Below are 20,632 nucleotides of genomic sequence, written 5' to 3'. Positions count from 1 at the left end.
CACAATGATTTGTCTAAAGAGCAGCTCTGGATAATTAAAAATGTAAAAAAAAGTTATTTATAGCCCTTTCTCGTTAGCCAGACTTGTAATTTAACAGAAATAGTCCATCACTGTGCCTTTCTGCAGAGGTAATTTTAAGGTTGCAGTTCTTGTTGTGGGGTTATGGAGAGGTCTTCAGAAGTTTGTGTGTGTGTGTTCCTGCCTGTGTTTAGCTGATCATGGTTAAAGCCCTGCTTGAATAGATAAAGCTTGTTTCTAAATTAGAGTGGGTTTTGGAATCAGAAGAGCATTCCCGACCTAATCCTCAGCCTTCGGGGTCTGGATGTTCCTGCTGCCGCCAGACAAATTACATGCTCTTACTGCTTATAAAAAAAAAAGAAGAAGCAATGGAATCTCTTTTAAAGATTATTTAAAACACACATAGAATATGTGTAAAATAGTGACACATAGAAAGTACAACAATATTATATTTCCTTACTCAGTCAGTGACATTACAATGATCTGGTCTGTGAAAAAAAGATCTTTCCAGTGTAAATAGTCCAGTCTATTCCTTGATCGGGCTGCCACAGCATCCTCTGAAAAGTACATCTTGATGATATCCAGGGGAGTGTGGTTGTCATCTGTGATGATAAATAATATAAATAAATAAATTAATCTTTCATCATGTTAAACTTTGTCAAAGTAAAGTACCTAAATACAGAATTTGCTATTTATTCACAACAGCAGCCACATCTGACACCTGCATTACTATAGCCCACACCAACCTAATTGCTTTTTATTTACACACTACTACACTATTTACACATTTTACCACCACAACACACATTGAATTATATCTCTATCTTTTACACATGATTTAGTACGACACCCACATTTATAATAGGCCCGTAAAAAGCTGAATCCAGTAAACAGTGGGTAACTTAAATTAGTCAATTAACTTAACTGATTTTTTTAGAGCTTTTTACTACCGCAATAATTACTTCATCAGTAAAATCAATGAAAGGGTTAGATAGGTTATCTAGCTATTTTGTGTAAATAACTATCAGTGTTGATATATTCCGCATTTTATCGAGTCCCAATTAATTAATTAATTAATTAATTAATTAATTAATTAATGCAGTACAAGATGAACACATGACGTAATATAAATGCAAAGGCTATATTTACAAGGTTTAATTGTTTAATGGTTTGGCTGTATTGAGCGTTATTTTTAAATGATTTGGCTTCAGCAAGTCAATCAGTTCTAGAGTTTAAATCATAAACAGGAGAGTGTCTCCTGTAGGTTAGCTGAGTTCGCTGAGTTGAGCTAAAGCAACCGGTTAGCGTAAACTAGCTGTTAGCTTTAGGTGTCCGGTAATCTAGCTGTTAGCATTAGGTATCCGGTAATCTTGCCTGTTAGCGTTAGCTTGCCGGTTAGCGTTAGCTAGCTAGTAAGCGTTAGCTAGTCGGTTAGCGTTAGCATGCCTCTTAGCGTTAGCTAGCCTGTTAGCTTGCCGGTTAGCATAAGCTAGCTATTTGGCGTTATCTTACAGATTAACGTTAGCTAGCCTGTTAGCGTTAGTTTGCCGGTTGGCGTTAGTTTCCCGGTTAGCGTTAGGTAGCCTGTTAGCGTTAACTTGCCGGTTAGCGTTAGCGTTAGCTACCTAGTTAGCGTAAGCTTGCCGATTAGCGTTAGCTAGCATAGAGGCTACTAGACAGTAAAACTCCGTCTAACGCAGATACTCCACTGCTCATTACTAGCCAGTTGGATAGATTCACTAACCTGTCCTAAACTGAAGTGAAGCCATTCTCTGCAGCTGTGTCTGAAGCTCTGTGAAGGTTCTGGGGAGCTGAGCTGCTCAGCTTCTCTGCTGTGTGTCAGTAGGATGGTGGAATGGACACTAGGGGGAGCTCTAATGACCCCACTGCAGAACAGCACACAATATATATAAAAAAGGGCAATAATCGGCCTGATAAATCGGTAAATAAAAATAATGATTAAAACCTAAACCTAATCCCAGCTTTCATTAACCTTAACTCTACATCAAAATCAAAGTCTAAACATACCCATAACCTCCACAAGGACTTTGGCAAGGTACCCTCAAAAAATGACTTTTTGGACTTCACAGAGATCAGAGCCTGGACTGGAAATAATAAATAGGGTTTAAAATACATCTGTAACTGTTTTTTACTCAAATAAAAGTGGAAAAGTAAATTTTGAAAAATTACTCAAAGTATAAAAGTAAAACGAATGTAAGGGGAGAAAAATGTCCAAATGCACCCCCCCCCCCCCTTAAAAAACACATTTTTCTAAAAGCCATAATGACTATAATGTTATATTAAATTGTTAACGTAAAAAAATGGAATGCACTATGGTCTCTGTTTCAGCTGCATATATGCATATTAAAAAAGAAGTTTAGTTGAGACATTTGGCTCAAGTTCTCTTAAGTCTCTGCAGGGATCATCTTTAAATTAGTGTACATATGTCTGCTATGTCTTTGCTGGAGTGTGATGTGACGTGTGCAGGTGTGATGGATTGTCAAGTCAAGTCAAGTCAAGAGGCTTTTATTGTCATTACATCTGAGTACAGGTACACAGTGTGATGATTACGTTCCTCCGGAACCATGGTGCAACATAGAACAACAAGCAATAGACAACATAAAGTGCAGGAGTGATGAAATAAAATTATAAAATTATAACACTAAATAACAATAAATACAATAAATACAAAGGACGAGACAATTTAAAGACAGGACAGTGCAGTACCGATACGGTATAATAAGTGTATAGTCGGGATAAGGTGCAGAGATGTGTGACATACTGTAACATATAGAACATATATAATCACAGCAGTTACTGAGGTAGAGTTTATAGTTTTTAAGAGTGCAGCAAATAAAGTCATGTCAGCCTCTGTGTGCTGACTGGGTGTGTGTGTGGGTGAAGTTCAGTTCTTGTGAGTGTAAAGGGGGGGGGGTGTACAGTTTAGTTTTGTGTGAGTGTGGGGGGTGGGGTGGGGGTTCAGTTCTGTCTCTGTGCGTTGAGAAGTCTGACTGCCTGGTGGATGAAGCTGTTGCAGAGTCTAGTAGTGGAGGCTCGGATGCTCCTGTATCTTCTGCCGGACGGCATCAGACCGAAGAGTCCGTGTGAGGGATGGGTGGGGTCGTCCACAATGCTGGTGGCTTTGCGGATGCAGCGTGTGGTGTAGATCTTGGCGATGGAGGGAAGAGAGACTCCGATGATTTTCTCAGCTGTCCGCACTATCCGCTGTAGGGTCTTGCGGTCTGAGGTGTTGCAGTTCCCAAACCAGACGGTAATGCAGGTGCTCAGGATGCTTTCTACAGTCCCTCTGTATAAATTGTGTATTGTGTAAATTGGATTGTGTATAAACCAGTAGGGCAATAGGCTGCTTGAATTCATGTTGCATGCCCAAAAATCAGAAACTTATCCAATCGAGCACCACATACAGAAGTGGCTCAAATCCATTTGGATCTCCCCTCTTGTAGTGTAAATAAATGATAAATATTAAGGTGTGTAACTTCAGGCTTGATGCTTCTTAGATCTTCTTATCTAAAAACATAATAGTTGTTGTTCTGTGCACTGACTATCAGCATGTACTAAAAGATAGGAACAAAAACAGAAACGGTCCCCCCGGAATGTGCAAGTGATGCCCACTTGACTGATAAGCAGACCCTTGGCCTCCACTTAGACATATTTAAAGACCTCTCCTCTCCAGTGGGAGCTGTTTATGGCTGTAGTGTCTGAGCATGGCGGTGATGATCATAAAAATAGGCTTTACAGTACTTGGGATTCTCTTTGGTATTTGCTGTGGTTATGATTAAGTCATTTTCTCTCCTAGGCTCAAATGAAGGTGTATATTTAGATGGCCTGCATCAGGGTTGGGTCTCTGTTGGTTGTGCAGACGCACATCATCTGCCTTGAGAGTGCAGTCACTTTTACAATTAGAAAGGATTCACAGCTAAATCGTAGAGCTGTACGATTTGTGAATGTCTGACGATTTGGATACTCTGGAAGCATTTTCTTCAGAGGAGTCAGGTACTGTAATGTTAGAGTGGAGGATACAACAGTAGGATAAACTGATGCATTGTTTTTTCATTGGTTTCCGTAAATGTATTTAAAAGTTCTGTTAAATGAAAGCTGTAAGATAAATAAATAGTCATTCAGTAAAGTAGTCATTCAGGGGGGTTTGATGCGAAGTGCTTTGCTCTTTGAAGAAGCTAACAGTCAGATATATTTTACACTGGGAGTTTTTTAAACTAGTCACCCTTATTGTAATGCACAGATTAAAGGTGTAAGGTGTATTTGCATTAGAAACCCTGTTTTTTAATAACATGGTGCTTTTCAAGCAGCAAAATTAGCCTAGCTTCTCTGGGAAAAAAGGAATTATTCTTTGCATCACCTCCATTGTGAAGGTAGTTAGCACAAGCATCTGTTAGCTGTTGTATCAGAGCTGGGCAGCCATGCCATCCTTCAAGCATCCAAGCTGCCTAGATGTTTGGAAGTTTGAATAGAGGCATTCTGAAAATAGGTTGTGACTGGTTGCATATGACTGAGAGATATGACATGGCACCCGATGACAGAGATGTAGAGAAATAGATGTGTTGCTCTCCACTAAGATGGCCTAGGCTATATAAGAAATTTGTTACACCTTGAACCTGAGCTACAGCACAGTGGCCTAGGGCATACAGCAGTTTTCCAGACAGGTTCCACCTGGAACAGGGCTTTCCTGGGTCGATCGAAAAAGTTGAGTCCACATGTTCAGCATCATGTCCTGAGAGTTGGCTTAAAAAAGATCATGAGTGCTTCCAGCATTGCTGCAGAGGTTGAAGCAGTGCGAGATCAGCCTGCAGTGCTTTGAACATGTGCCACACATTGCATCAACTTAGTCTGCATCGCTGTTGCTGAAGAAGAAAACTGACAGACAAGTTACAGGGGTTGGACAATGAAACTGAAACACCTGTCATTTTAGTGTGGGAGGTTTCATGGCTAAATTGGAGCAGCCTGGTGGCCAATCTTCATTAATTGCACATTATTGCTAAGGTTCAATTAGCAGGGTAAGAGCACAGTTTTGCTCAAAATATTGTAATGCACTCAACATTATGGGGGACATACCAGAGTTCAAAAGAGGACAAATTGTTGGTGCATGTCTTGCTGGCGCATCTGTGACCAAGACAGCAAGTCTTTTTGATGTATCAAGAGCCACGGTGTCCAGGGCAATGTCAGCATACCACCAGGAAGGACAAACCACATCCAACAGGATTAACTTAATTGTTGTCCAAACCCTGTATATCCAAGTTTTATATCTATAGTGTTGTCTACTGATGTCCCCAATCTGATCATGTGATAATCGGATGAGAAGGATATGATTCACTGATGTATTATATTTCTATTAGTGGGCGAAATGTTCAGGCTTATACTATAAGATTATCCTCATTATTCTAAATGGGGTAGAAAACAGGGCAAAATTAGATACAAATCATTTAAAAAAATGGAACGAAAGTAAAGCCTCCAGTAATTTTTCAACTACTGCTACCAATCGCCGAAACCGACCTGCCTAGTCTTGCTCTGAGTATGAGATATTCATGCTGCTTTAATTTTTTTAGCTTTCAGAGATTAAAGACCTTCCATAGCTTCAATGGCGAGAAGGTAGGACAGGAAGAGAAAAGCAGAAAGAGGACAGAGGGGAAAAACTCTCCTTTGATTCCGGCACCTCGCCGTTTTCCCTTTTGCTTGTCGGGATAATTATTCGGCTTTGAAGTTCTGAAGCTGGATTTGGAAGGGGTGTTGGTGGGGGTGGGGCTCCACAAGATTGCTGTAGTAATAAAAGGGTGCTTGTTGTTGCCCTACTGATCTGTGGAGCTTTGGCCCAGGTCAAGCAAGAAGCAAATGTTTGAGCACAGGTGTGCAGCCCCCCTCCATACCGTGGTATTAGGCCCTACTTCTTCAAACTTGGCTTTTAATGAAGTCCAGCTGCCTCTTTTCATGGCTAAGTAGCTGCTTTTGGTGAAGCAGTCGTCTCCTCGTTTGTCTTTGTAAGCTATCTGGATCACTGCTGACGGGTATGAAGGAGAATGTGGTGTTTATATGTAAACATCTCACAGTTTTAGCCACCACAACCATGTGGCTAGAATAGGAATAGCTAAAGATGTGGCCTTTAGGTAGGTAGATCTTTAGTAAAACAACATGGAAAATGATTTACTAGCCAAAACATTTGGTTTGAAAAGGTTTGCCCATTTCAGTCTCATTTTTCTTCTCCTAAATTCCCAAACATCTCCAGTGTCCAGATCAACAGTTAGCTTTTCTTTGTGTTAATAACTTACTAGGCGTACACACAGTGCTGTCCAACATCTGTCTGTGCACATACTTTCATGGTGTTAGACATGTACAAATTGTGCCCAATTGTATAGTTGTCCCTCGCTGGTGTCATGTGACTTGTTAGAGTTACATGGTTCCATGTGTAAATGATAAGAAGAGCTCTTAAATTTGGTGTTTTATGTACATTTCTCTCATAATGACCACTCAATATTCAACGTGGCACCTCATGGCAAAGAACTCGCTGAAGTTGTGAAAAATAGATATGTTGCTCTCCACAAAGATAACCTAGACTAAAACATTTGCTAACACCCTGAAACTAAGATACAGCATGATGGCCAGAATAAGATCCACTCAGATGAGCCTTGCCAGGGTTAACCGAAGAAGTTGAGTCCATGTGATCAGCATTATATCCAGAGGTTGGCTTTATAAAATAGATGCATAAGTGCTGCCAGCATTGCTGCAGAGGTTGAAGAAGTTGGATGTCAGCCTGCAGTGCTCAGATCAAACGCACACAGCAACTCAGTCTGCATGGCTGTCATTGAAGAAGAAAGTCTCTTCTGATGCTTACGCACAGTACTAAGGATTCTACTTTGTTTTTGTTGGATAAAAACTGAAAAAAGGGTAACCCAGAAAATAAGTGTAGGACACGTTGTTTAAAAACACTAGTTAAGATTTTCAAAGCAATTGTGGTAAGCTCAAGTATTTAGCTGAAAATGTTTTGAAATAATGTACAAATAATGTACTTTAGATTAAACTGGTCTAATGAAATGTTAATTTTTAGCTTTATTGATGGTGGTCCCTGAGCAAATTTATATTTAGTCTACCTAAAAAGCTTCTCTTATGATGGCTTTGATCACGCAGGTCCCCCAGGCTTTTGGGATTTGTGTCGTTTGCCCAGAGTGCCTGGGGCCCTCACGCTGTGTGTCAACAATGGGCACACCTGCAGTCCACGTCAAAGCACTGGAGAACTAACTGGGAGTGTATTTTGAAGCGGTGGTGTTCTCTTTAAGCTGCTCTCCACCCCCCTAAACCTGAGGTTTCATATTACTCACAGCAGTCTCTGTCTCTTTGTCAGGTTGAAAGTATTTGAAATGGTCATTCATGGGTCATAGTTCATTTAGTTTAAGTGCTCAGGACTTGATGTCTCTACAGACTGAATTACAATTATGAGGCCTGAGAGGCCTGTGTTCTTTGAGGAATGACGTGGAAAGCGTGCTCCAGAGAGACTTGTATATGCACTTGTTAGAATTTAAGTATCATCTTTTCTTGTAGACTTTTTCTAGACTATGTTGATACCCTAGGCATTTTTTAATCTTGTGCAGTCTGATCCAATATAAGGCAAAACTTTAGCTTTGAGTTGTGTGCAATGAAAAACATTTTGGTAGGAAAAAGTAAAAAGATTTTTCATCCTCTAAAGTTAGTAGTTATTTGGAGGAACTTTACATAGAATTATGCAGGACACCGTGATTTGGAGTGGCTCCAAATCAAGTGGAATGGAATTACCTGCTTTGCAGTTAAAATATGCCAGACAGGACACGCAGTGGTCCAACTATGGCTGAAATCTCAATTATCGCCACCCCAATGACATTAACCTTAGGTCTGGGAGTACAAATGCACCAGACAGTTCTGGGAAAGCAGAGTAGAGATCTTTTCCAGACAAGCTTTGGATTCAGCATTGTTCAAATGTCCAAAGTAGCTTTTGAAAAGCTGTGTATGCTGATCGGAACATCTGTATGTCCAGGAACTGGCCACCTCTGCCAACTGAAATGAAAATCATGTGATTTGCTGCTTGATACTTCACCATTCCTTTAGAAAACCCTTTGTCCCTTACTCGTTATTATATTTTGACAAGCAGTATTCTGATATTCTGTTCTAGGGCTGGGTAATAAAAAGCAAAATATTATATTGATTTTTTTTGTCGATGCATGGCGACAATATACATCTCAATATTTTTTTTACAGAAAGATGATAACAAAAAAAAAGATTTTATACAGGCACTTTTATTGTCCTCAACAACTGAAAGGCAATTCTAATTTCACTAATTGATAATTACAAACAGATTCTTTACATCAGGAAAGCTTCAAAACAAGGGACACAAAAGATGCAGTGAAAAGTAACTCTAAAGTGCTTAAAAAAAGTAAATAAAATTTGCAGTTTGAGTTAACTATTTCAATCTTTTCTAAAAGTTATCTATATTATAAAAATAATCTATATAGGCCATAGCTCTATATTATGTGCCCATCACACTTTTATATGAATAAATTAGTTCCTGTTTTTATATTAGCTATAACTACACATTATCTCTCTGTACTGTTGTTTTGTTCTGTTATTTGTTTGTTATTTGGTTGTACTAAGTGGGTCAACCCGAGTCAAATGGGTTCCTCTGACTGAAGAATATTTTTCTCATATTTGGGTATTTGGGTGAATTTTGGGTTTGCCCACTTTAGATTGCACAGAACAATTGATTGATGGAAACCCATTACTGTAAAGAACATATTTTTGTTAATTATGGATCATTTCTATTGGTCCATTCATTGTGACATATTGGAAATATTCTGTTATAAGTATCTTTTTTTAAATATAATTTTCACAATCCTTCCATTCTTCTAGTGTCTGCAACAGTGCTTGTTGTAGGGATAACCCTGTTAAGTGGGTATGTAAATTGACTGTGATACATTTGGGACAAAATAGTTTCTCAGTCGTAAACAAGGTAAAAAGCTTATTTTATTGTTTTTCATGGTATTGATTTGAGGTCATATCGCCCATTTATGGATTTTTGACTTCCTGTAATCTCTAAATATCAGTAGATAAAAGATCAGTAGCCTGCTTATCACAGGGAATTGCTTTGTACAGCAGAGTAGAAAAGATTCATGACCTGCCACTGTGTGCAGGCAATGCAAATCCTGGAGGGCGTGTCTTTGTGGAATGTTGAAGTATGTATTCAACTTCTCTCAGGAACATGCAAGCGTTTAGTCAGTGAGAGTGATGAGCAGGCTGTGACAGGTAAGAGGAGAGTGGAAACATCTTGGATATGCATACATATTTGCACACGAAGACCCTTAATACCTCAGTTTGAGTGCTTGGCTGTAGTAGTTTGTGTGCACATGCCTTAGTACATCATTACCATACCCACCAATTTAAGGCTTACTCTACTTTTCTGTGGGCAGTTCTTTATAGTACATAATTCTGTTATTTTGTTTTTTGCTTGTGTTGGACGTCAAGGTGTCGGGAATTGTCAGATGACTGCACCTTCATTCCAGCTTGCCCTGGAGATGTGGAATGTAGTTGACCCCATTAGCACAATCCCCTCTCCCCAGGGATTCATGATAGCTCATCCTAGTACCACAGCTTTCAACTTTACTTTGCTGTAACTTTGTGTGGTGTTCTTACACAGTCATTTAAAGTTGTTTAAAGATTTTGAGGTGGGTATGTGCAGTCGGGTTGATTCAAACTTAAACACAGACAGATTTAGTGTTCTTTTGGATGCTAACAGAAGTGTATTTGAGTTCCAAGTGCTGTGCAAAGTTTCAGCTTCATACAAATCCAGTAAGCTGTATAGAAAAGCATAATACACAATATTGCCAAAAGTATCCACTCGCCTGCCTTGCATTTGGTGATGTAAGGCTTGGATGCAGATACTTGGCAATGGAAACCCATTTCAAGAAGCTCTCTATGCTTTACTGTCCTTGAGCTCATCTGAAGACATCTGTAGTGATTGAGTGCAGGAAGTTTTTAACCTTTTACGTTGACCGTGTGAGTTGCTTTTATTCTCAGTCGCTTCCACTGTGTTAAAATAGCACTGACAGTTGACTGTGGAATATTTAGTAGTAGGGAAATTTCATGACTAGACTCTAATGCTACTACAGAATAGAGGATACCAAGCAAGTAAGTGTTTTAAGTGTTATTCATCCCATTCTTCCTGCAAAAAGGTCTTAAAGAGGACATATTGTACATCTTCACCCAAGTTAGAATAGGTCTATGGGCTATACAACAAAACATGTTCATGTAGTTCTTTACACAAAATCACTCTGACATAGAGAGATCTCACCAGATCTATTCTTCCCAGTTTCAGGGGTGGTGCCAGGGGGTTGTTCTATGCAGGTATATGACTCCTGACACCAAACTTTTTCAACTGATTCACAGAAAAGGGATGGGTTTTTAGTGCTTGGCATGTTTAAAGGGGCTCTTTTGCAGCTGTGTCTGTTTAATGTGTGCAGCGTGTGGTTTTGCATTGTCTTGCTAAAAAATACATGGACTTTCCCCTAAAAGATGATGTTGTGAAAGCAGCATATTGTACTGAACCATCCCATCACTCTACACACACACTCACTCACTCACACACTGACACACTTACGCACACACACACACACACACACACTTACAAACACACACTTACACACACACTCATGTACACGCACACACAAACTGAAATCTCTCTATCCCTTCCTTCCAAAAAAAACTATAAACGTTGTACCTCAGTAACTGCTGTGATCATGTATGTTCTATATGTTACACTATGTTACATACCTCTGCACCTTATTTTCACTATGCGCACATTATTATACCGTATCGGTACTGAACGGTCTCGTCTGTTGTATTTATTGTAGTTATAGTATTTTGTTGCACTTTCGTTACTCTTGCACTTTGTTTCTCTATTGTTTGTTGTTCCATGCGGCACCATGGTTTTCTATGCACTGTGTACCACTTAACTTGCTATTCTACACTCTGACTGTACTTATACAGAATTACTGAATGTTTTAACCATAATGCACATTTCTGCTGTGTCATGGTCAATCCCAGATGCCTCCAAGCCCAAAGAAGTTGTGATGCCACTTTTGGAAATGATTAACAAAAGGCTTAAGTTTTGCACAGTAAATGTTTTTAATGGCATTTGTGAACGTAATGCCATATTGTAGATACTGTTGGTCGTTATCAGAGGTCATGTGCATTTAGCTTAAATTTGCACCCTTATTCTTTTATTACCTTAAATTCCTCCAGATTTTTTTTTGTATTATTTGAGGATATTTTGCACCATAGAGGGAGAATAATGCTAATTATGATTACTCGTCCCTTGAGAAATATGCACTTGTTGACAAAGTGAAGATCCTCTGTCTAGCTTTTTTCCTAAAAGACTCTTTTTTTCTTTTGTGGACACTGCTTTTTTTGTTTTTTTTACTAGTACTAGATTTATGATTTTGAAATCTTCAATTTCTTAAAATAAAGGTATTGGTTGAGGATTGACCTTAGTGGCTTAGTGTTTCAGTGTAAGAACACCTGTCCTCTTGTGTAACCAGAGCTCTGTGACAGGCCCAACGTCACGTGATCGTGTGACCCACGTGTCCATTCTGATTGATAGTTTATAGCCATTCTGTTCTCCTCCCTGACACAACACACACACAGACACGCTCACACACTCACCCTGCTGTAATTGAAAGTAACGCAGCTTAATCTTGCCCTGAACGTGAATGAACTTTCCCCAAGTCAAGTCTGAACTTCACCACTGTTACTGTTTCACTGTTTTATGAGCTGGGTGTTCATGAAGAAGGTGTGTTCAGGGCGTCACCTTGAACTTGCTAGGGCTCTCACACTGTACTGAGATTATTGTACAGATAAAGCATTTGTCTGTAGCTCAGTGTTAGGCAGGCTTTACTGTATATGCATTTAATAATAGATTAAATAGGTTTATTGTCATTTGTTTGTGGCCAGTTGGCTCTTGTACCTGGAGGCCTTGTTGAGGGTCCAGCCTGGAAGTGTCATTTCCTGATATAGGACCTAGATCGCCTCACTGTCATCTGAGTAACTTGGCTAATCTTGGATGTAACACATAGGGTACTACTGCTCTAGGTGGTCTAGTGCAGGGCTATGGTCAGACCAGTCCAGCGCCTACCTGTAGCAGTTTTGAAGGGATTGTAGGATGAACGAAGACGGTAGGATCATTTTCTTCTGCATTTTTAGTGTAAAACTGTGTTATAGACCATTATAGCATGTTGTATATGTTGTTGTATTGCCATTACGCTTTGTTGGAATAAATAGAGAGCTATAATTAAAAGTGAAAGGGTCAGTAAAGCCATGCACTGAAAGGAATGTAAATGCAGCCCAGTGCTATATTAAAAGGATTGTAAGTTTAGAAGTTCTATTAACACACACAGCGTAAACGATTCCAGGCTTATTCTGTGTTCAGACTGCGCCTACACAGTATAAATCTGGCAACTCTGATACACCAGAATTACTGCTGTAATTCAATATAGACCTTTTTATTTTTACATCGTAAACCATATTGATCTAAAATACCACATGACATAGCCTGCTGCTTCAGTTCAAAGATAAGAAGCTGGTTTCTGGAATCACTATGTGCTCTGAAAAGCTTTAAGTAGTAATTTGGTCATGGAATCCACCAGTTACATTTCAGTGCAGGCTTATCTGGTTGGTGCTTTTGCTGCAGCTGTTTAGCATCATTATTACAGTAGTTTGTTTGTGTAATGTTTACAGAATTCATTTATAGATATTATGCATGATACATGAAATTATTAAAACAACTGTAACACTGGTAAACAGATTTTTAGGAACATTAATTGTTCCATGAATATGAAAGCTGTATTTTAAAGCTGTTGAGTCATGGAGTCTGATACCCTGGAGACATTGGGTCAGTTTTGCACAGCTGGTTGAACGCGTTTGTTGATTTAATGTCTGAGCGATGTGGATTGTGAACTGTGATTGTGTGTGCATGTTTTGGGGTGTGGTGGATGTTGATGTAGTTGAGAGGGTATTCCTCAGTATTCCTAAAGCAGATGAGCTATATCATAGTTTGCAGCTACTTCTAAGATCATATTTACATAATTTGGATGATATTATTTGGAAGCAATAACTGTGAAAAAGTAGCAATAAAAACAAATGTATTCAACATGTTGTCACATTTGCAGCCAGAACCTGCATGGTAGAGATCAGAAAGTTCAAAAGCAACAGTATTTTTCCACAGGATATCAAATTTGTGTAATGCTTTAGCAGTAGAAGTGCATCTCATGCGTTTTAATACCAATTGGTTTTCATTTCTTTAAAATTACAGTACCAGAGCTCAGCTCTGTTTGCTGCTGGTGTGAATCAAATCCAACATGTCTAATTATGCTGATGTTAGCTTTCTGGCTAATAGCTAAAAGATTAACACTTTCTAGACACACAAAAATGCTTTACAAGCAGTCATTTTCTCACTCAGCACTTAACCAGCAGCAGCCAATTTTGCACAGTGTACTCTCAACTGGAAAGGACTGTCCTGAGTATATCGTACTGTAGTCTGCATGTTTGCTGTGTTATAATAAGCTATGTGGGACAAATCGCTAGCTGATGGTGCCCTGGGTTACTGAAACACTCAGGGTTTCTCATTGTAGCGCTGTTGGGTGGCGTTTACTAGCACTAAGCGCTGCTTACCACAGCTAGCACTGCTGCTAACCATGCTTAGTGCTGCTGCTAACCTCGCAAAAATATAGAAAATCAAAGCTTACTGTAAATAAATGGAAGCGCTTTTCTTACCCAAAATAAACAGTTTTTAGAAGATAAATCTGTGAAGATTAACATTAACATCCAGCACTCATTTAAAGAAAGGTGTGTTTTTTTTTTTTTGTTTTTTTTTTCCCCCAGAATTACAGTTTTGTTCACTTAAAAAATTCTCCGTATGAAGGGCTAACAAGCCCTGTCCTTTCCACCTACCCGTTCTACCCTAACAAGAATCGGGACACTCCTTCCCCCTGGTGTAAGGTAGGGGTAAGGGGTGAAATGGGATTAAACCTTAGTCCATTTTGTTTCTGTGCATTTTAGAGTATACAAAGAACTTTGGTCAGAGTGTCTGTTAATGTGACCAACAGCACAACAACACATGATCAATCAATACAAGTATGGTTTTAAGCTAGTTGCCTGATGGGGACTACAATTCAGATACTCCATATAATGAAGAGAAAAGCCGTGCTGCCGTCGGTTGCTTTATGTCAATAGTAGTTTTTTAAACATATGGATGTGTGGAGCTAAAGATCATACCGCCAACAGCCAGCAGAGGCACTAGGCCTGTGGAAGCTTTACTTCTGAGAGATGTTGCTCTGTCCTTGCTTTTTTCTTTTTTCTTTTTTTTTTTCAACAGTTGTTGATTTGAAAGAGTAAATGAGTTGGAATTTATTGTTAGAAACTTGTAACAACTTCCAAAGCTGTGAAGTTTGTTACTTCACAGCTTTGCATGTTGTTAACTGCTTAGTATAACCATTCATTATTTCTTATCTGCATCAGTCATGTAGCTCCTGTGCAAAACTAAACAAGCTAAACTTCATCTGGATGAAGAAAAAAGACTGTACAGTAAATTATGTTTTAGCCCAAACCATCGCTTTAAGTACTGACAGCCGTTTTTCCTCTGTGTTCTTCTGAGAACATGGTCTTATGATCTCCTCCTTCCTGCTGCTGTTCTTCCTTCAGGAATTTATGAGGCAGATCATGCTGTGCATGCAGCCTCTGTCTGGTCTGCACATGTCTCGCTCATCTCAAACTTACATTAAACATCTCCACCGCACCACCAGTGCCTTCAGGATTGCCCACCCGACCGTTTACTCTCCATCCGTGGACTTTGCTGCTTGAATGAGCGTCACGTGATCAGCACGAGACGGTCAAAGGCCACCAAACAGCATCAGACGGCCTTCTGATTGGCAGAAGCCAAGCCCGCCTCCGTCTCACTCATGTTTTTCACATCAAAGATAAAACAGAAGTAGAGCTGACTTGCAGTGAAAAGCCTATTAACCTACATTCTGTGTCTGTATTTAACCTCGCTACTTTCAGAGTTGCACCCTTGTGTATTTCTTCACTAATCTCAGGTGCCAGGTTAGAATGGAACCCTGTTTCATTGCCCAGGCCAAGCACTTAACAGGTAAAGAAAGGGCTCCACTGTGCTCAGCAGTAAGCCTAGCATTGACCCAGCCTTCTTATAAGTACTACACTGTGTCTCTCTGTGTTTCTGTGTAAGCAAACACAGTGCTGGAAAAAGGTACTGAACAGAACTACTTGAGTGTGCTGCAGTGAAACGGTTCATGTTTAATGTTTCTAAGGGCAATAGTACCAATAGTTTGTTTAAAGAGATATAGATTTTTTTCACTGATTCCAAGCTCTGTAGACCACCACTCAAAGAATTCCAACAAAGCAGTTTCTGGGAAATTTCTCTGGGAAGTAAAAAACTAAGTTTTAATTTGAAGACCAGTTCAATTTGAAAGTGGTGTTGTCAAATATGTTCCTAAAAGGTTATTTTCTTGGGCCTAATGTTCTGCAGTAATTACTGTGGTAAATATGTGCAGAACCTTTATTACCACTTATCTTATTTATGAAACTAAATCTAAAGAGGCAGATGTTCTCTAATTTTCTTCTTTTGGGAGATGCCATTTCAGATGCACTTTTGATTCTCTAAAGCAGAGATTCTCTGTGCTCAGAAAGCCCCTCAAATCTGAATTGCAACACTTTTTAAAGCTGTTTCCACATACAAATTCCCCAAAATCTCCAGAGAGTCAGTTCCGGACTTTACCCAGAGTTACACTTTTACACTTTTGGACAGGGCAAAATGAGTATGCTGAGTCAGTGTTTTGTTTATAGCATGTGAAAGGTGGCAAACAAGGCATGTGACTGGTTTGTAAGGATCACATCTAAACGCCCTCTCTGAATTCTCCATAAAATTGCCTACCTTCGATTAAGAGGTCTAGCACCTCTGCTGGCTGTTTGCAGTATGAAGTGAATCTCCATCCATCCCTATTTTTTGACAAAATGTTCTTATCCTACCCAGAAATATTTTTTAAACATTATTCTGCAATATTGTAAGAATTCTGGGTTAATTATTTTAATAGTCACTGGTGTGTGCTGACTCTTACATAGCCGATTTGCAGAAACCTAGACTATCGTCTTAGTGGCAAACAGAGCTTTCGTAATTAAAAACATGAACAGCACTTTTTGGGCAATTGGGGCAAACTTAACTCTTTAGTTGAAAAAAAAACTATTTTGCTTGTGGTGATGTCACTGTGCTGAAAAACCCAATGAAGGTGGTCTGAGACACTTTCTACAGGACAGAAGAGAATGGGAGCACTAGTTAAACATTTGTGTTCACATGCACACACAGCTCCTATGGATATTTTTATTTTTTATTTTTTTTGCAATAACAATATTTATCATGATAGAAAATATTCCAAAATTAGTGATATGATTTTGAAACATATTTTTGATTTTTCAGTACAACTCAGGACCCACCAAAGTCTGCAATAAGCTGGCAACTACATGCCAATGTTGTGACCTTCATAACTGATGAGTCTAGCGGCTTTCAAGCTGGCGGAATTAAGTATACCTTTATTTGCATTTTTGCTCTAGCATCCAGCACTAGTCCAGAGACGTTCTGGGATGCCATACATGTCTGAAAGAGGCTTTAAATACAGAAGAAGTGTGGACCATATGAGGTTTCTGAATGCAGGTTTGATGACTGAACACTGCTTTATGGCATCACTCCAATAAAACATTTTTAATACTATGTAGAGTATAGCAAATAATATCCTTATACAGAATAAAACAATATATGGAAATACTGTAGCTAGAGTTTGTTGCAGTTGTGACTTCAGATTGGGAGAACAGCAGTACACTGCATAAAACAGCAACATCAAAGCGAATAAAAGAGGACAGCTTCAAGAACAATGCTGACACATGACCAGCATTCCTGTTTACACAAAATCTTGCACGTATGCGTTGGCAGCATTACATTTGTCCCAGATTAGCTGTCCAGGCTTTGTCTACATTTTCCACTGTGGTTAAATGTACACTCTGTGGTGTTTTGAAATCATACAAATATATAAAGATGATATAACTATAAACAATAAACTTGAGCATGCCAAGCACTAACACTGGTTTAATGTGTGTGAACCCTGAAAGCCTGTGTGTCTTTAACCTTGTGTTTGAGTTTGTCTTTAACCTTGTCTTTGTCTTTGACCTTGTCTTTGTCTTTGACCTTGTCTTTGTCTTGGTTTTAATTGTTGTTTTGTGTGTTTGACAGGTTGCATGGTAAGCTGGAGTTGATGCATGGCATTTGCATGACCCCATTCAGTGACTGTGTGGGGTTGAGAGTGACCTGCTGCAGCCATGGCCCAAACCATGCAGCTTAATGGCAACACTACAGGTAACACTATTCTCCTAAATATTGCATAGTTTTAAAGAGCTGTGCAAGACAACCTAAGTTGTTTTTTTAAATAACTAAGCAATGCTGTATTTGTTGGTGACAATGTCGATGATTAGAAATTTGTTGACTCAAAATTGTTATCGGCTAATTGTTGATTTGTAGCACTACACAATGTGAGAAGGGATCTATTTAACTTGACCTGCGTCTTCAAAAGCACCCAAACACAACAGATTACACAGGTAGTCACTAAATAGCAGCACCTCCCATGTTTAAAGGACAATGTTCTGGACATTTAAAGGGCATTTAAATCCCATGATCAGCTGTTTCTCTTGTTTTGAAGCGATAGATATGGTATTACATCAATGTCAAAAGTCGGGGGCCCAAAAATACCAGGTGAAAAAAATTAACCTGTGTGTTTTAATATTTTGTGTGTGTAAATTTACTTCTCACGAGCACAACTGTAAAACTCTTGAGCAAAAAAAAAAAATTGGAATTGCGTGCGCGCTGAACAAATAGATTCCGAGCTTTATTTTTCTCCCTCTCTTTTTTTGCACTTGAGTTTTGAAAGGGGTTGTTTTGACAGTTTGGGGGTGGGGTAAGTGTCACCTCCCTCAGGGAATGCTATTGGCTTACATCTCTAGGGTTAATGAGGAACCGCCTACTACCAACAGCCGGCTGGAGGGCAGAGAAAGAAGGACAGCAGGATAATTAGCTAACTAGCTATGCTAAAATACAAACATCCCGCTCTCTGGCGCTGTTTTCCAGGGTTCCGCGCCATGAAACGAGCCTCCAGAGAGCCGGTCGCTCCAGGCGCTGAACCCGAGCAATCATCACTGGAGAGCCAGTCGCTGAATTTTAGCATAGCTAGTTAGCTAATTCTCATGTGGTCCTTCTTTCTCCGCCCTCCAGTCGTCTGTGGGTAGTAGGCGGTCCGTAATAAACCCTTAAATGACTGGAATGGTCAATCAGTGACAGTGAACTTGTTTGGTTTAGATACATATTTGATTAACAGAGAATCATCGTTTAGGTGATAGCACTGGAGGCCTGTGCACTTTAAGAAGTTAGGTAACATTAGTTGTTGTTTTAATAACACTTGATCCATATATATCATAATGATGCTAAATGCATCTGCTTAGTGTTGAAACATGACCCAGTGTTTTGCAGGTCTGGTTATTCAGTGCGGGTCTTGGTGTGTCCAGATATGGGCTTAAGTAGGTCTTGAAGCTTGCCGTGTGCTGAGGTGGATTTTCTCAGTAAGATGTGAAATATGCAGTGATGGCTCTGCCAGGTCCTGTGCTCTCATCTACAGTCATTTCACATTCCACTGCCTGCTTACCCACTCCTCACAGATAATGAAAAAGCAAATGTTTATATGAGTGTTTGATTACATAGCAGTCCAGGAATTTTGTTTTGATGTGTAAGAACAAACTTTATTATTGAATTTCAGAATAAAAGTAAATCCTTACACTTTGATTTAGTTATTTTAGTAACCTGGGCTGCTTTTAGGGACCAGTATCCAGGGAGAAGAAGTCTGGTTGTGCAAATGTCTGTATAGACAGGTCAGTTCACTTGGCAGACCATCTTTGCAACACCACACGGCAGTTATATCCATTTACACAAGACAAGCCATCTTCATATTTAAATGGGGAGAGACCAAATACTCTAAACTAAAGGGACAATTACCATTTCTTTCTAATTTAATTAATAGTTAAAAGCGTTTGTACTTATAATGCACAAAATACACTCTGACACATCTTCACTCGAAAAGGGTGAGACTTTATTCTTGATTGGATGCTGGGTTAAGTGTTTTCATTATTTAGTCTCTGTTTAAGGCCTAAGGATTGTAGGGTTGACATGCTACAGGGGAAGCCCACCAGGACCAAGTGCAATTACCAGGACAAACTAAAAACTAGCAATTTTTGTGCATTGTTGAGCACTACATGTGCTACAAACTATTTATGAGGTTTTCAGCAGATTTTTTTTTCAGTGATTTAAAATATGTTTTTGAAATGGTAATTTGGCTTTCATATTTGAGTATTTTGGTCTTTATTTATTTATAGAGATCAGAGCTTGGTCTTGTGTGACTGGAAATAAACGTCTGGCGGCACTGCAAAGATAGCCGCCAAGTGAACAGACATCAACAGCACCAAAAAAGATGTATGAAATCCAATCTAACCATTCACATTCATGTTACATGCCCACAAAATGGGTTATATTTTGGATCTAGGACCAGATTTAAAATGGACTCAAATCTGATTTGAAAAACATTGTAAACTGAAATTGTATTTGACATGTCCACACAGACCTAAAAAAATATAATTTGTGTTACTTTATCCTGGTAATGCGAACATACTCGATGTGAGCCAGCAATTGGAAGACTGTGGGGTCGAATCTTAGAACTGACTGGATGTTCCTGGTTGTGCCCTTTGCTGAGGCAATGAACCCAATTAATCTAGGTTGCATTGCTCTGTTGAGTGACCATTCTCACTGGCTGGTCAGCTTTTTGCAAGGCCTACAGGTCACATTTTAGTGCCTATTTAGCTTGCTTGGAACCACAATTGAGCAGACACTATAAAAAGTACCTAGTTTCAGGTACCAGGTATCAAACTTTTCCCTATGGAAAAGCAAAAACCAAAGTGGATTCGTGTTTAGTAGTGTAGGATACAGTGTCGTGGAAAAGTGTCATAATACATCATTCAAGCACCTTTATTTAAGACTGTAAGAAGCGGCTTTATGGAAGTGGAACCCATCACAGCCTTTTTGTACTGTGCTCTATCATCTTGATGAATCACTTTTCCAAATGATTGTTTGGATGGATTGTGGTGTTTCCATAATCCAACAAAAGTACAGTATTGTGGTGAAAGCAATTCAGGCTAATTACTGTCCATGTTGTGTTATTGATTCACGAGTGTATCCTGTTTATGTTATCATGTGTGAGAGGGGAATCCAGCACATTGTTTTGTTTTTTTTAAGCTTGGCAGTGGCCTTCTTCAGTAAAGTGCTCGTGCTAAGGGAATTCCTCTATTTCTGTCTGTAGCAAGTATGCACATAGTTATTGAAGTTCTAAACGGGCATCGATTTTCCTTAAAAGCTTTGACATGAACTTTCTAAACTGATGTAAAACCTCCCATAGGGCCTGTTGCTTAATATGCC

The 20,632-nt window shown here is 39.3% G+C and overlaps 1 protein-coding gene across 5 annotated transcripts in view; it reads left to right on the top strand.

Annotated features, from left to right (window-relative positions):
• The window catches only part of kank1a (KN motif and ankyrin repeat domains 1a), a 96,500-nt gene that overhangs the window by 42,693 nt on the left and 33,175 nt on the right, over positions 1–20,632 (top strand). For 2 of the 5 annotated variants that reach the window (XM_007257715.4, XM_015607984.3), the window contains one exon: positions 17,357–17,479. In XM_007257715.4, the coding sequence (XP_007257777.3) occupies positions 17,443–17,479 (37 nt within the window). In that variant the 5' untranslated portion in view covers positions 17,357–17,442. Of the gene's footprint in view, positions 1–11,977; positions 12,240–12,913; positions 12,956–17,356; positions 17,480–20,632 lie in introns of those variants that run through there. The other 3 variants (XM_022664868.2, XM_049470366.1, XM_022664869.2) reach the window with 3 other exon arrangements.

The sequence above is a fragment of the Astyanax mexicanus genome, chromosome 22, assembly GCF_023375975.1.
Source record: "Astyanax mexicanus isolate ESR-SI-001 chromosome 22, AstMex3_surface, whole genome shotgun sequence".
Lineage (NCBI taxonomy): Eukaryota > Metazoa > Chordata > Actinopteri > Characiformes > Acestrorhamphidae > Astyanax > Astyanax mexicanus.
Note: the sequence above shows the minus strand (reverse complement) of the source record. Positions and strands in the feature narration are given on the sequence as shown.